The 16409-nt window shown below is 39.9% G+C and overlaps 1 protein-coding gene and 1 pseudogene across 1 annotated transcript in view; one reads left to right on the top strand and one right to left on the bottom strand.

The window, feature by feature from the left end:
• Window positions 1–16409, top strand: part of NUP160 (nucleoporin 160) — a 55592-nt gene that overhangs the window by 3276 nt on the left and 35907 nt on the right. The window contains exons 3-11 of the mRNA XM_060018911.1: window positions 663–873; window positions 1497–1719; window positions 3051–3129; window positions 4017–4131; window positions 4877–5035; window positions 10549–10626; window positions 10911–11008; window positions 13156–13240; window positions 15054–15122. Coding sequence (XP_059874894.1) covers window positions 663–873; window positions 1497–1719; window positions 3051–3129; window positions 4017–4131; window positions 4877–5035; window positions 10549–10626; window positions 10911–11008; window positions 13156–13240; window positions 15054–15122 — 1117 coding nt within the window. The remainder of the gene's footprint in view (window positions 1–662; window positions 874–1496; window positions 1720–3050; window positions 3130–4016; window positions 4132–4876; window positions 5036–10548; window positions 10627–10910; window positions 11009–13155; window positions 13241–15053; window positions 15123–16409) is intronic.
• Window positions 11073–11958, bottom strand: LOC132429929 (large ribosomal subunit protein eL30 pseudogene; annotated as a pseudogene).

Genomic DNA, 16409 nt, shown 5'->3' with positions numbered 1-16409 from the left:
GAAGTGTTGAGGCAGTAGTCAGGAGGTCAGTGGAGAGTTTGGGCTGAATGAGATACAGATTTAGGAATTGTAGGCATTCAATGGCATTTAAAGCTGTTATATCAAAGGAGATCATCTAGAGAATGGATTCGGGTAGTGTGGTAGATGAGGTGATGGCAAGTTAGGGCATTCCCAGAATAGTGCTTTCTATGGTTCCAAAGCTACCACATGGCAGAGTTGTGCCTCAAGAAGAGTCTTCCCTGCATCCTAGTAGGAGGAAGCTATAGAAGGGGAAATACCCACATTTATAAGGTCACTGTAGTTTGACCCTGTAGTAACATACGTAGAGGCCACATTGCACTGTAAGTAATGAGGGTGTGTGGTGTGAATTTTCATTATAGTGGAGTTTAATTGCTTTGAATGTTGTTTTTAAAAAATGGACTATGAAGTTTGGAAATGCCTCCATTTAACAGAGAATCATATAATAAGATTTGAATTTTATACAGTGCTGTGTTTTGTAGACTATATAATGTGGTGGTTTGGAATGTCAAAATTGGTCTGAGTGTGTTTATCCAAAATTTTCAAATTGTTCACCTGGAAATTATTGCCATACATTTCAATGCAACAATCAGAAAGAAAAGCATAAACTTTTTTTTTTAACAAATGTCTCTTCACTTTAATAGGAAGACCTCTGGAGATACATTGGAGCTGGTGGAAGAGTCACTGGACATAAATCTGTTAAATAATGCAGTTCGCCTCAAATTCCAAAATTGCATCCTCTTACCCGGAGGGGTTCATGTCTCTGAGACTCCGAATCATGTGATAATCTTGATATTAACCAATCAAACAGTGCACAGGTTACTTTTACCACACCCTTCCCGGATGTATAGGAGTGTAAGTTGGTTAAGTATAATATCCTTTAATTCCCAAAGTTACTCTGACTGTCACAAATTTAGTAATAGAGCAATGTCCTTTGGAATTGAAGAATATTTGGATTCTTTGCTGGCCCTAACCAAGCATACTATCATAGTTACTATTTAAAATGATCACACACATTTTAAGCTGCAAAAATAGTTTCATTAAAAAGAATAGCTTTGGGGACTTCCCTGGCAGTCCAGTGGTTAAGATTCCATGCTTCCACTTCAGGGGGCACGGGTTCCATCCCTGGTCTGGGAACTAAGATCCTGCATGCCATGTGGTGCAGCCAAAAAAAAAAAAAATAGCTTTCTGGGAATTCCCTGGTGGTCCAGTGGTTAGGACTCCACACTTCCATTGCCGAGGGTGCAGGTTCGATCCCTGGTTGGGGAACTAAGATCCCACAAGCCCTGCGGCCCAGCCAAAAATAAAAATTAAAAAAAATAAATAAAGTGGAGAGCCATGATGTAAAAAAAAGAAAAAATAGCTTTCTTTTTAAGCTCAACAATTTTTTACTTTAAAAACTGATAGCGATTGGAAGGAACTGAGCAAAATCCAGTTTATTTTGGTTAAACAGATTTTTCTTTTTAATTACTCCACAGGAGTTGGTAATTGAAAGTCAGATGCAGTCAATATTCACTGACATTGGAAAAGTTGACTTCAGGGATCCTTGCAACTATCAGTTAATTCCAACAGTACCTGGACTCTCCCCTCATTCTACCACCTCGGCAGCCTGGCTTAGCAATGACGGGGAGGCTCTGTTTGCTGTACCATCTGCCTCGGGGGGAATCTTTGTTCTTAAACTACCTCCTCATGACGTACCTGGTAAGAACAGGAACTGAGCATGAATTTAATTTTAAACAAAGGAATACTGGCATTAAAACAGATGTTAGAAGTCCAAGGCCATCATCCAATGCAGGAATTGCTTCTATACTACCCTAAAATGATCATTCATTATTGCTTGCATTATGACTCCCTAATGCTTTACTGTTTTTTTCCTAAGAGGGCGGGATTTTATATAGTGAACGAGGAACTGTCCAGCTTACTGGAGTATGGGAAAACAGATAACTGTAAGGTGACCTATTCTAAGGCCTTTAGTAGACATGAGTTGACTGGTTTTCTACCTTCACTTTGTGGTACTGTAACTAAAATAAGTTACCTGAAACAAGGAAGCTCAGTGCTGATACCCTGCTACAAGTCACCACTCCTCTTCCTGGATTATTGCATTTGCTTCCTAAATAGCTCCCCAGATCTGTCCTTACCCCTCAGCAGAAACTTCTCAGGAAGACCGATACATTTTAAAACCCAGGGTGAGTCATGTCATTCCACTACTCAGAGCCCTTGGATCGGGGCTGTTCTTCATCTCTCTGAATAAACCCAAAGTCCTTACTGTGACACCCCACTGCCTCTCTAATCTCATCGTCTCATTCTTTCCCCCCTCCTCTGAACCGGCCACATGCCTTCTTGCAATTCCTTGAACATACCAGGTACACCTAGCTCAGGGCTTTGGCGGGGCTAGTCTCCCCAGCTACCAGTGTGGCTCATTCCCTCAACTCCTTTAGGTTCTTACTCAGTGTCACCTCAGTGAGTGACCTGACCACCTTTTTAAAATTGTAACACAATTTTAACAGTAACACAATTGTACACATGCACCCCATCCCCGTTCACTATACCCTTTCTATGTTTTATTTTTCTCCACTCTTTACATTCTACTTAATTTGTTAACTGTCTCTGCTTCTCCCTTCCTGCCAATGGAATGTAAGTTCCATGAGGATGGGAGTGTTTTAATTTGTTCTATTTACTGCTGTATCTCTAGCATCTAGAACTGTGCCTAGCACATGAAAGGTACTCGGTGTTTCTTTTAGAAAGAATGAAGTGCTGCTTCTGAGCAGCAATATGGGTTACTGTTTGTAAATGGCAAAAATTTCCCCTAGGAATATAAAAATGCTGTTGTTATTGTTCCCATAATGATTCAAAATATTTTAGGTATGGTGTATGTGGAAAGGTACAGCCTAAGACTTCTTAGTATAGAAATGTAGAAGCCTGTCACCTGTTAATAAATTCCTGTTCATGGTTGCATCCTTCTTGCCTTTGGGCTTCACTAAGTATGATCAAGAGGTGCCTTGGATATCATTGGTCTATTTTCAATCTTGTAGGGATGGTGTCAGTTGTGGAGCTGAAACAGAGTTCAGTAATGCAACGATTGCTTATAGGCTGGATGCCAACAGTTATCAGGTGAGTGGTCTCTGGTCGGTAAATCATAGGGCCCAAGAACTTAATCTTTTGCCCTGGTCAACACCTGTTAGTACTTCTAGTCTGACTCCAAGGCAAATAAACATTATACTGGAAAGGAGAAGGGTCTACACAACGTTACATTCCATCTGAGAAGAGCTGCACTCCAGAGCCCACTTCATTTGGGGCTTGACACTTTGACAACAGAAACTGGCTTACTATACTTCTCACAATATCCAGTTCAGTGCTCTGCCCTGACTTACCAAATCCAATTTTGTGTAATATTAGAAGTAGAAAGTTTGATGGTTAGAACAGTATTCCATTGATATCTAGAGCTTTTTAAAATTTATCAGAATAATGGATATAAATCACATAGAAAATGTAGTTATCTTTTTTTTTAAATTAATTTGTTTATTTTTGGCTGTGTTGGGTCTTCGTCGCCACATGTGGGCTTTCACTAGCTGCGGCGAGCGGGGGCTACTCTTCGTTGCAGTGCATGGGCTTCTCATTGCAGTGGCTTCTCTTGTTGCAGAGCACACTTCTAGGCACGTGGGCTTCAGTAGTTGTGGCGCGTGGGCTCAGTAGTTGTGTCACGCAGGCTCTAGAGCACAGGCTCAGTAGTTGTGGCACACAGGCTTAGTTGCTCTGTGGCATGTGGGATCTTCCCGACCAGGCCTCAAACCCATGTCCCCTGCATTGGCAGGCGGATTCTGAACCACTGCGCCACCAAGGAAGCCCAGAAAATGTAGTCATCTAATACCAGCCTATAAACTCTTTTCCTTTTGTTAAGAGTGTGCATTTATAATTTTATTTTATCTCTTAAATTGCAAATTCTAATGATCAGGTAATTTGCAACAATAAAACTCTAAAACTTGACCTTATGTTTTCAGAGGTGATCAGGGGCCTTCAGATCGTCCCCTGAGTCTTGCTGTTCATTGTGTCAAGAACGATGCCTTCATCTTTGCTCTATGTCAGGATCATAAACTACGAATGTGGTCTTATAAGGTAAATGCTACATTTATAGTTACTGCAAGTTAAAATAGGATTGCAAATTGAAGGGGAATTGAAATAAATCTTGCTTCTCATAATATGATCAGATCTCTTAGTTTGGAAATTATGGGGCATTTCCAGGTTCAGACAGTTTCATTTAGCTTTATTTTTCATACATTTCTCCCCTAATTTTTTGTATTTTTATTTTGAAAATTATGAGTCCTACAGAAACATTGAAGTGGTACAGCATATACTCTTCACTTCGAAACAAATGTATTTTTATCTTTATTTATTTTATTTATTTATTTATTTTTTTTGCGGTACGCGGGCCTCTCACTGTTGTGGCCTCTCCCATTGCGGAGCACAGGCTCCGGACGCACAGGCTCAGTGGCCATGACTCACGGGCCCAGCTGCTCCACGGCGTGTGGGATTTTCCCGGATTGGGGCACGAACCCGTTTCCCCTGCATCAGCAGGCGGACTTTCAACCACTGCGCCACCAGGGAAGCCCAACAAATGTATTTTTAAAATGCAAGTTGGTAAAATAGTTTTCAACATTCGCAAACAAAACAGCTGATGATTTTATTTATCAGACTAAAGAGATATTTTCATCTCAGCCCTTTAAAAAAAACCCTTAGGGCCCTTCAGATAAATTAGATACAGTGCTAGATGTAATGAATGTGCATTCTTTAAAAAGGGAAGGAGTTTGTTTTTCTTCCTGAATATTCTTTAATACTACTTACTAAATGTTTTCTTGGGCAGGAGCAAATGTGCCTGATGGTAGCTGACATGCTAGAGTATGTCCCTGTGAATAAAGATCTTCGGCTCACTGCTGGGACTGGACACAAATTACGATTTGCCTATTCCTCTACCCTGGGAGTCTGCCTAGGGATATACATGCATGCACCAAAGCGAGGACAGGTATGAAACAAATAAGACACGTATCAAGTTATTCTGTATATACTGATATGGGGAAGTAGCTATAGACTCATTGAGTCTATTTAAGCTTTTCACACCAACCTAGATGTATCTTGTGTTGTTTCCACGGAGATGGTAGGTTTTGTGCTAATATGTGAATTAAAAGATCTTGAAGGAAAAGTCAGGATGAAAGGGAGTAGAGAGTTTAAAGGAATATGGAAGGAAAAGTTAACCAAAACTAAGGAAGAAAGAGCCAATTTGAAAGTATGGGTGAAAAAATGGAGTTGTGAAAGGGATGTAAGTGTTATTAAGAGGTACAGGGGAAGTTAATTTTTAGAAATAATTTTGCTCATCATCTAATCGCTAGCTATTGTATGTCAGTGAGGTATTTAGGATACAATACAATAGTATAATCATATAATAAACAGCCACGGGAATTTCCTGGCATTCCAGTGGTTAGGCCTCTGAGCGTCCAATGCCAGGGGCCTGGGTTCAAAGGGGAACTAAGATCCCGCAAGCTGCGTGGCCAGATAAATAAATAAACAGCCGCTTGTTGGGTATTGTGTGTTTGGCATGTTGCCAGGCCCTTTATGTACATTAATAGCAAACGCTTGACTGTGCTTATTACTGACACACTACACATATCATCCATTTAATCCTAATAACACTCCAGGGAGGTAGGGTTTGTCCTCACTCTGCCGGAGCCCTGATTCCCCACGCTGGGTGCTGCTCTGCTTGGTGCCCTCCTCACTCCTGTTGGGCTCTGATATCCCACTCCAGGTTGCCCTTCCACATGGGTGCCCTCCTCACCCTACTTGGGCCCGGACACTCTGTACTAGTCCCCCCCTGCCCATGCAGTGGACACCCTTCTCACCTACTTGGGCTCTAGTCCCCAGTGCAGGCTGCCACTCTCTGTGGACACTCCTCACCCTGCTTGAGTTTTCACCCTGCCCCAGACCTTCCATATATGTGGACACCCTCTCACCCTACTCATACGCCTCACCCTAAGCCAGGCTACTCCCAAATATGAAAACTCTTCTACATTCTTGGGTTCTTGATTCATTCTGCAATCCCCTCCTTGGGCTCATAATTTGTTAGAATGACCCACATAACTCAGGGAAACACTCACTTACATTTACTAGTTTATTGGGTGATAAATGATGAAGAGGTATGTAGGGCAAGGTCCAGAAGGGTCTCATGGTATTGAGGTGCACCACCCTCCCAACACATGGATGTGTTCACCAACCTGGAAGCTCTCCAAATCCCATACCTTAAGAATTTTTAAGGAGGCTTCATCACATAGGCATGATGGGTTACTAATTCAATTTCTAGCCTTTCTTCACTTTCCAGAGGATGGGAGTTAGGGCTGAAAGTTTCAAGCTTTTAATTAGACTTGGTCTTTCTGGTGACTAGCTCCCATCCTGAAGCTATCCAGGAGTCACCTCATTAGAACAAAAAGTGTTCCCATAACCCAGGATATTCCAAGGAATTTAGGAGCTCTGTGTCGGGAACCAGGGTCAGAGATAAAATATTAGAACAAAAGATGCTCCTAGCACCTCTATCAGTCAGGAGATTGCAGGAGTTTTAGGAGCTCAGTGTCAGGAGGCAGAACCAGAGACCAATATGTATTTTATTATTACTTCACCAATTCTGATAGAGGTTTGTTGACTCTGTAGATCATATTGGAAAGAATTGCCATCTTGGCAATATTAAGGCTTTTGGTTCATGAACATGGGATGCTTTTCCATTTATTTAGATTGTATTTAACTTTTTTAGCAGTGTTTTATAATTTTCATAGTATTAAGTTTTGCAGGGTTTCTTTAATCAGTTTAATGGTATCCTTTTGATAACCATTGTAAATGAAATTATCTTCTTAATTTCATTTCAGATTGCTCATTGCAGGTTTATAGAAATACAATTCATTTTTTTATATCAATCTTGTATCCTGTAACCCTACTGAACTCTTATTAGTTTTAGTAGTGTTATAGTGGAATTTTTGGGACTTTCTATTTACAGGACAATATCATCTGCAAATAAAGATAGTTTTACTGCTTCCTTTCCGACCTGGGTGCCTTTATTTTTTTTTTTCCCTTAAATTGCCTTGGATAGATCCTCCAGTACAATGTTGAATAGAAGTGACAAGAGTTGTCTTATTCCTGATTTAAGAGAGAAAGTTTTTAGTCTTTCACCATTGAGTGTGATGTTATCTGAGTTTCTCATAATGCCCCTTATCGTGTTGAGGAAGTTACTTTCTATTCCTAGCTTGTTGAGTGTTTTATTAATGAAAGAGTATTCAGTTTGGTACCACGGCCTTGATTCACATTGACACCAATAATTTTACCTACCGTTGCTTTTGCATTATCAGTGCAAATATTAACACAGTGAAAAGGGCAAATGATGTAGTGTTATTATGAAAAGTGTTTTGACCTCACTAATCCCCTGAAACAGTCTTAGGGACCTCTAGGAATCGGACCTCTAGGAATCTGTGGACCATATTTTGAGAACCACTGCTCTAAACATTAGTCTGAGATTGAATATGCTATTTTAGGAGTGGTATCAAACTGAGCTGAGCTATTACCTCCTTTGGTTTGAGCATTATGGTTCTGTTAATGAAGCCTAAAATCAGATACACTTTTAGCAGCCATGTAACACTGTTGTGCCTATTCAGAGTATAATGAAGTTGAGGTCTTTTTTTTTTCCTTCTTTTTTTGAACAAAAACTGCTCTTCAGCATGTTTTTTTCTCCCTAATCTACACATTTGAAGGTTTTATTTTTAATCTCTGTAATATTTTACACCCATTCCAGTTTTTTTTATTAAATTTATTTATTTATTTATTTTTGGCTGTGTTGGGCCTTCATTGCTGTGCGCAGGCTTTCTCTAGTTGTGGTGAGCGGGGCTACTCTTCGTTGTGGTACGTGGGCTTCTCATTGTGGTGACTTCTCTTGTTGTGGAGCACGGGCTCTAGGTTCGCGGGCTTCAGTAGTTGTGGTTCACGGGCTCTAGAACGCAGGCTCAGTAGCTGTGGTGCATGGGCTTAGTTGCTCCGTGGTATGTGGGATCTTCTGGGACCAGGACTTGAACCCATGTCCCTTGCATCAGCAGGCGGATTTTTAACCACTGCGCCACCAGGCAAGCCCTACACCCATTCCTGTTAATTTCATTTGTTTCTTCTTGGTTTTCTTTTCGTTCTTTGGGTTCTAATTATGTTAATAAGTGCATTAATTTAATCATTTCCAGCATCATGTTCTCAGTGTTATAAATATGCCGTCTGTATTTCCATCTAGGACACTAATAAAAATCTCAAACAGAAGTCCTGTAGACCTTTGGTGTGGTCTGTGGAATGGTCCTAGGCCACCAATTATTTGTTACTGGATTGCAGTAAGATAGATAAAATCAGAAAGTGAGAGAATGCATTAGAAGCTTTTATAGTAACATTGCCACAGACATTCAAGGTTTCTGTATTTCATAAAAGTATCAGTCTGGAACAGATTAGAAATTAAAAAAAAAACACTTCCTTTCCACATATAGTTTGAGAAGCACTGCACTAGACCAGCATTTTTCCAACTTTTTGGCTAGAATCTACAATATTTTGCATTGCTACATAGTATATACATATGTGATGATGATGGGCATGTAACAGAAAATAGTTTTCATGAAACATGTTTACCTTTACCATGAGTGATGAACTGATAAACTCTGATACTTTGTTTCTTTTTCTTTTTTCTTTTTTTTTTTTAATGCTGGTTGAGACCTCCTAAATTTGATTCATGTCCCACTAATGGGTAGAAATATGCAGCTTGTAAATACAGCTCTAGGCTAGAATGAATATGAGCATTACATATATTTCTCATATTTCATACACTCCTATTTTTCTCTCAAAAGGACTCTCACTGTATATTTTTCTTTTAGTACTTCCTTGTGAACAGTTGCTTGTGTTATAAGGATAGAATCTTCATCACTCTTATCAGTTTATAATACACTTTCTTTATCAAAAAAAAATTATTTAAAATATTGTCCATCAAATATTATTTTTGAGTTTGACATTTTTTGTTTCAGCAACAGAGTTAAATACTAAACATGAATTATTTTATAGGGTTTTATTTTTAGTGAAGATTGACTAGAGTTGATTTGTATTGTGTGTATGTTTTAAATTATTTTTGGTACTTTGGTAAAAATATAAACTTAAAAATAGATTTCTCACCATAGTGAGATACCACCTCATACCCAAAAGGATAGCTACTTTCGGGGAAAAAAACAGAAATACCAAGTGTTGGAGAGGATGTGGAGACATTGGAACCCTTGTGCATTACTGGTGGGAATATAAAATGCTGCAGCCACTATGGGAAACAACATGGCAGTTCCCAAAAAAATTAGTCATAGAATTTCCATAGGGTGAAGCAATTCCACTTCTGGGTGTATACCCAAAAGAATTAAAGTAGGGTATTTAGGAGATATTTGTACACCCATGTTCATAGCAACAATATTCCCAATAGCCAAAAAAGTGGAAGCAACCTAAGTCTTCATCGATGAAAGAATGGATAAATAAGATGTGGTGGGCTTCCCTGGTGGCGCAGTGGTTGAGAGTCCGCCTGCCAATGCAGGGGACGCGGGTTCATGCCCCGGTCCGGGAAGATCCCACATGCCGCAGAGCGGCTGGGCCCGTGAGCCATGGCAGCTGAGCCTGTGCATCTGGAGCCTGTGCTCCTCAACGGGAGAGGCCACAACAGTGAGAGGCCCGCATACCGCAAAAAAAAAAAAAAAAAAAGATGTGGTATATACATAAAATGGAATATTATTCAACTTTAAAAAGGAGGGAAATTCTGGGACTTCCCTGGTGGTCCAGTGGTTAAGACACTGCACTTCCAATGCAGGAGGTACAGGTTCAATCCCTGGTCGGGGAACTAAGATCCTACATCCCACATGCCATGCGGCCGAAAAAAGAAAGGAAGGAAGGAAATTCTTTTTTTTTTTTTTTTTTAAACATCTTTATTGGGGTATAATTGCTTTACAATAGTGTGTTAGTTTCTGCTTTATAACAAAGTGAATCAGTTATACATATGTTCCCATATCTCTTCCCTCTTGCGTCTCCCTCCCTCCCACAGGAAGGAAATTTGACACGTGCTGCAAGATGGATGAGACTTGAGGATGTTATGCTAAGTAAAAATACAGTCCCAAAAAGACAAATGCTGTTAAGATTCCATTAGGTAGCAGTCAAGGTCATAGTAGAATGCTGGTTGCCAGGGGCTGTGGGGAGGGGGAATGGGGAGTTATTTAATGAGTACAGGGTTTCTGTTCTGAAAAAATGAAAAAAAGTTTTGGAGTTCAGTTGCACAACAATGTGAATATACTTAATACTACTAATCTGTACACTTAAAAATAGTTAAGATGGTAAATTCTACATGTATTTTACCATACTTTTTTAAAAAAATTAGCTTCCGAATGCCGGTAAGTCTTGCATAGAAGCGTAACATGTTGGTTGTTTCAAGTACTGAATTATCAACTTGTGTTTTAACAGTTCTGCATTTTCCAGTTGGTAAGCGTTGAGAATAACCGCTACAGCATAGATCACATTTCCTCACTATTCACTTCTCAGGTAGGTTGAGTCATCCTTTGCATATCATAGAAGTACAGGAAAGAAACATTGGCTAACTTAACTATGTTGTAATGGGATTGAAATCTTAAAATGGAATATTTAATGAAACTTCATGCAAAAAAATTTCATTTGGATTTTACCAAGTTCACTTGGTACTGTCTTTTGTTTTCATGCTTTTACCTCTCCTACTAATACAAGTTTAAGTCACCATAACTTAGTACCTTTTCTTTCTTGTTTTAACAAGAGTTTTTGTTTATTTGTTTCCCCCCTACATTTCCTTCTAGGAGACACTGATTGACTTTGCCTTAACCTCTACGGATATCTGGGTCTTGTGGCATGATGCTGAGAACCAAACAGTTGTGAAATATATCAACTTTGAACAGTACGGGTCCCTCACCTCTGTCATCCTACCTTACCCCAAGCAAATTCATACTTAGAAAAGAAGGAGAGCTTTTTATGTAGAACAAAAGTCAAATGTTCGCATTTAAAGGATTCAGACCCGGGTTTGCCTATTTTCTGACATACCTTCTTTTTTATTTTTTGTTATTTCCTACCTTATGATTTTAGGACAAAATAAGTATTCTTAGAGTTGGAATGAGGTGAAGAAAATACCATCTTTTTGGGGAGAGATAGCACATAACCAGAATACTTCTTCTTTTATTTAAAACAAGCTCTGGCTGGTTTTATTAAAGAAAAGTTGTGCATGATTTCCTTTTCACCAGTCTGTTCTGGCATGCTTCTAATGATATCAGAACCACCTGGATCAGTGATAGCCAGTGTGCATACTCTGTAGTATTTTCCACACATTGTGCCCAGTTCAGTATTATTGCCACTGTAGTGATGGATACATGGCATAATACTCTATTTCAGATTTCCCCAAGGCTGGGCAGTTGTTGGCAAGGATGACCAGTTTCACTTTGCCTTGTCTGATCATTTTCTAAGTCTTCTTGTACCCGAGCACATACTTTCCACTTTTCATAACAAGTTGGAGCCTAGAGTTGATCGACTCCAGCGACTTTTTTGTCTTCCTTGCGGGCACCATCTTCCTGCCTGAAGTGCAGGACACCCCCAACCAAGAGCAGCTGCCAGGATGGCCAGGAAGCGAGAAAGGCCCCAAATGCTTCTAATCTGTGCATTTTCTGTTTCTGTGCAAAGACTATTTCTGATACCCACAACTTCCAAAAGACACTGCAGCCCCTTTGGGGTCTCAGTTTCCTCATGAGATGAGAAGTAGATTGGACAAATACAGTGCCTCTCAAACTTTTTTTTAAAGCAGGAATCCCTTTTTTTTTCAAAAGATAATGAACTCCAGGGCTTCCCTGGTGGCTCAGTGGTTGAGAGTCCGCCTGCCGATGCAGGGGACACGGGTTTGTGCCCCAGTCCGGGAAGATCCCACATGCCACGGAGCGGCTGGGCCCGTGAGCCATGGCCGCTGAGCCTGCGCGTCCGGAGCCTGTGCTCCGCAACGGGAGAGGCCACAACAGTGAGAGGCCCGCACACCGCAAAAAAAAAAAAAAGATAACTCCATTATATAACAAAATCAGTATTTTATGAATATAAAATTATAACACAATTTAACATGTTGATAACTAATATTAGATATATTTGGAATATCTGATATTTTTAATGTACATGATATTCATTTTAACATTTTCAATAGTTACAAAATACATTTAAAAACAAATTTTGAATCAAACACTTGTGTAGTCCCTGAAACACCTGTGGAGGATTCCCTAGAACATTGTTTGACATCTCTGGAACTGCAGTTGACCCTCAAACAACCTGGATTTGAACTGTGGGGGGTCCGCTTAATACGCGGATTGTTTTCAGTAGTAAACACTGCAGTACTGTTTGATCTGCAGTTGCTTGAATAAGTTATACATGGATTTTTGACGGCACAGAGGGTCGACACCTGTAACCCCCCCATGTCGTTCAAGAGTCAGCTGTAAACTAATTGAGCTCAGGTGGGTCTCTCATGACCCTATATTCTAGAATAGGATTCTAGGAGTGGTTGCCCCCAGATTGACCCTGAACCACACCTCAGAAGATAGAGAGTACTCCTTATAGATGGCATTCAAGCAAAGAATCTGCGGTCAGGTGAGAGTTTGAATCCTGGTTGTACAACTTACTAGCTGTGAGATACCCTAAACCTCACTTTTGACATCTTAAAAATGAGGGCAGTGTATCCTTCAAAGAGTTATCATAAGGTATGCATGAATAGTATCTAGAATTGCACCTAGTATAATGTGCAGCATACGGTAAATGCAGAATGAAAGTTAGCTATTGTAGATTTGTGTTTAGAGTTTTAATTTCAGGAAGGTGCCTATTAGAACAAGTAAGAGCACTTCTATAGTCCAGACTCTGCTATGAAGATGTTTCTTTTTTTGGAAACTTTTTTAATAGAATTGATCAAGCAGTAGTTGCAGAGGTTCAGTGATGGGACCCTCCCTGCCCAAATACTGCCAACAACATAAGCTTCATTTTTATTCATCATCTTTATGTAGACTGATGGACTTTTTCTCTCTGTAGTAATGTTACAGGTCAGTGGAATCCAGTTTTTATGCAGCCTCTGCCAGAGGAAGAAATCATTATCAGAGATGATCAAGACCCCAGAGTAAGCAATGCTAAAGTCTTATGTAAGGAGATGATTTACCCTGATCATTAGTTTGAGAAGAACCAGTTGTATTAGCAGAACTCTTTCAGCTGCAGATGAAAGAAGCCCACCTCAAACTGACTTAAGCTGAATGTATTGGCTTGTGCTGCTGGCAGGTTCAGAGTTACCTGGTTTCAGCCATGGCTGAAACAATGCCTTCAGGGCTTGATCTCTCCTTTGTCTCAATTCTGCTTTCCTCCTTGTTGGGTTTATTGTCCGGCAGGCTTTCTGAGCAAGCTTGCCTTTTGTGAACTTAGCAACCCCAGGGGAAAGAGCACTTCTGTTCCAGGCCCTGGAGTTGACACTGGCCTGGCTTTAGTCATGTGCTAATTCCTGGCATAGTCACTCTGATCAGAAGGAATAGAATATCCTGGCTTGGCATGAGAAACATGTCCAGCATGGGCCTCGCTATTGTGGAGGGTGAAGTCAGTTGGGTATGGGTACGGGAGGAATGGTTCTTCAGAGAAAGGCAAGGGATTCGTTAGTAAAAGAAGGGGAAATGGATTCTAGGCAGGCACAGACAGTAGGTGTCCACTATACTAACCATGTGAATATATGCATAAAAACTAGACATAAGAGGTAGAAGCTATGACGAACATAACTTTAAAAGGTAATGCAGGGCTTCCCTGGTGGCGCAGTGGTTGAGAGTCCGCCTGCCGATGCAGGCGACACGGGTTCGTGCCCCGGTCCGGGAAGATCCCACATGCCGCGGAGCGGCTGGGCCCGTGAGCCGTGGCCGCTGAGCCTGCGCGTCCGGAGCCTGTGCTCCACAACGGGAGAGGCCACAACAGTGAGAGGCCTGCGTACCGCAAAAAAACAAACAAACAAACAAAAAAAAAGGTAATGCAGTAGCAAAACAGGCCAATTTCCCTGTTTTTCAAGGACATCCTCAAGATAAATGGAAGACAAACTTTCAGTTGATGCATTAATATTAAAATGAGATAAAGATCATGGGCTCTGGGTCTGAAACAATGACCCTTTGTAGGATTGGAAAACCCATTTTGAATATCTGAAATTGAATATTGCAAAATTTTTAATCCCAAGAGTTTATTGGCACTTAACTTTTGTCTAAAAGCCAAAATCACATGCTAATTATTAAAATTCTTGTTTTTCTCCATTTTGGTCATTTTATAAATATCTCCTAGAATCTCAGTAGAAGGAAGGAAACTTGAATGAAGGTCAGCCAGGTTTGCTACTTATTGCCAAATCTGGTTCATAAAATTTGGTCAAAATGAGACCATAGGCAGTATGAGGCCTTCCGTTTTGTTCTCTCTACTTCATTTCCCCACTTGTGAGAACTTACTGCAGTTTTTTTTGTTTGTTTTTTACATATAATACCTATCATTATCGATTCCTTTTCTTTTATATGTAAACCATAAAAATGAGTTCTTTTGTGGATGGTGTAGAAACCACCTTAGTTTAATTATTCTCTTAACCAGCGTTTGTCACTAATAAACTAGATACAACTCTTGCATTTAAGATTGGCATTTGACAAGCTGTGTTTTCCAGTGGAACCCATTGAAGTGCACCATGAGGAACACAGCATTCTCAGTGTAGTACATCTAGTTGACTCAAAGACACTGCAGGCTTCACAGTGTGAAAATATATGACTGCTCTGCCACTTGTTACTGCTCAAATGCTGAAGGGCAGAATTTCCACATTCATGTAATAGGAATGCAGCCTTTGGTTTTAACATGTTGAATTGTTCATTCAGATTTTTCCAAATTTTATCTTTTTTAGAATGATACTAATTCGTGTTTCAATGTTCTAACAGGAGATGTATTTGCAGAGTCTTTTTACACCAGGGCGATTCATTAATGCAGCTTTATGTAAAGCTTTACAGGTCAGTGAGAAAATATTTAGTGTTCATTTAAGACTCTCTCATTTTATTACTAATTATATAATTAATGATTACTGTTAATTTTGTTGTTTTGCATATACTAATACCATAGTTTTGCAATTGTATATACATGTGTTTGTAAATGCTACTGTAATTTTTTTAAATGTTCTTTCCATAAAAATGGCAAGAGTCCAGGCGGGGAGATAGGATTAAGGGCACTTTCCCAGTGACTAGTGAAGCATGCCAGTAGTAAAAAGAGAAACTTGTACCTACACTATTGTAAAAAGATATACCATACTACACTGCATATAATCTCTATGCTTGAAAGAAGTTTTCTTGGGTAGGTTTGATGGTACTGTTTTTACCCTTTTGTTAGTACAGTGAAGGTCTAACTTGGTTCAGGTTCAAGAAAATAATCTAAGCTTCAAAGTTACATGGTTTAAGAGATGTTTAACCTTTTCCAAAACAATTCTTTACTTTAAAGTCACTTAGGCTTCCTTAAATTGCTACTTAGCTTCATGAATTTAAAATAGAATAATCACTTATAGAATTGAAAAGTTACTTAGAATCTCCTGGTCTGACCTCCCACACAAAGCAGAAATACCTTCTGAGGCTTCTCTGACAGACAACTATTCAGCTTCTAGTTGTGTCTGCCTCCAGTGACAAGTCTCTCACCAGCTCTTTTGTGACTTACTGTTCAAAACTGTGCCACTTAAAAGTTCAACCCTGGGAATTCCCTGGCAGTCCTGTGGTTAGGACTCGGTGCTTTCACTGTCCGGGCCCAAGTTCAATCCCTGGTCGGGGAACTAAGATCCCACAAGCCGTGCAGTATGGCCAAAAAAAAAGTTCATCCCAGTATTGGATCAAATTTAACCCCCCCACCATTTAGGTAGCATCTTTCTTTGGGAACTTCATAGAACATGTCTCTTCTATAAAGCAACCCTTCAAATATTTTAAGAATCCTTCCATGTTATCTTTCTGCAGGGTAAAAATATACCCAGTTCCTTAACTTTCTCTCAGGTGATGTGGTTTCCAGATCCTTGACTTTTCTTCTAGATACATTCTTAAATATCTGGCTATTCTATGTTTTCTGTTTTCTCTCTAATAAAACTCCAAGATGACACGGTCACTTTCTTCTAAGGTATTATTTCTTTCATCTCATCAGCCCTTCTTATTAACAGTAATCACATGTATGATTTCTCATGGTATCTCTTGCACACGGAGATATTGAATAATCAGTAAGGCGTTGCTCACAAGCTTTGCCTTAGGAGAATTATTCCCATTAGAGTG

The sequence above is a fragment of the Delphinus delphis genome, chromosome 8, assembly GCF_949987515.2.
Source record: "Delphinus delphis chromosome 8, mDelDel1.2, whole genome shotgun sequence".
NCBI lineage: Eukaryota > Metazoa > Chordata > Mammalia > Artiodactyla > Delphinidae > Delphinus > Delphinus delphis.
The sequence above is the reverse complement of the archived record's forward strand: the minus strand, read 5'-3'. Positions and strand labels throughout refer to the sequence as shown.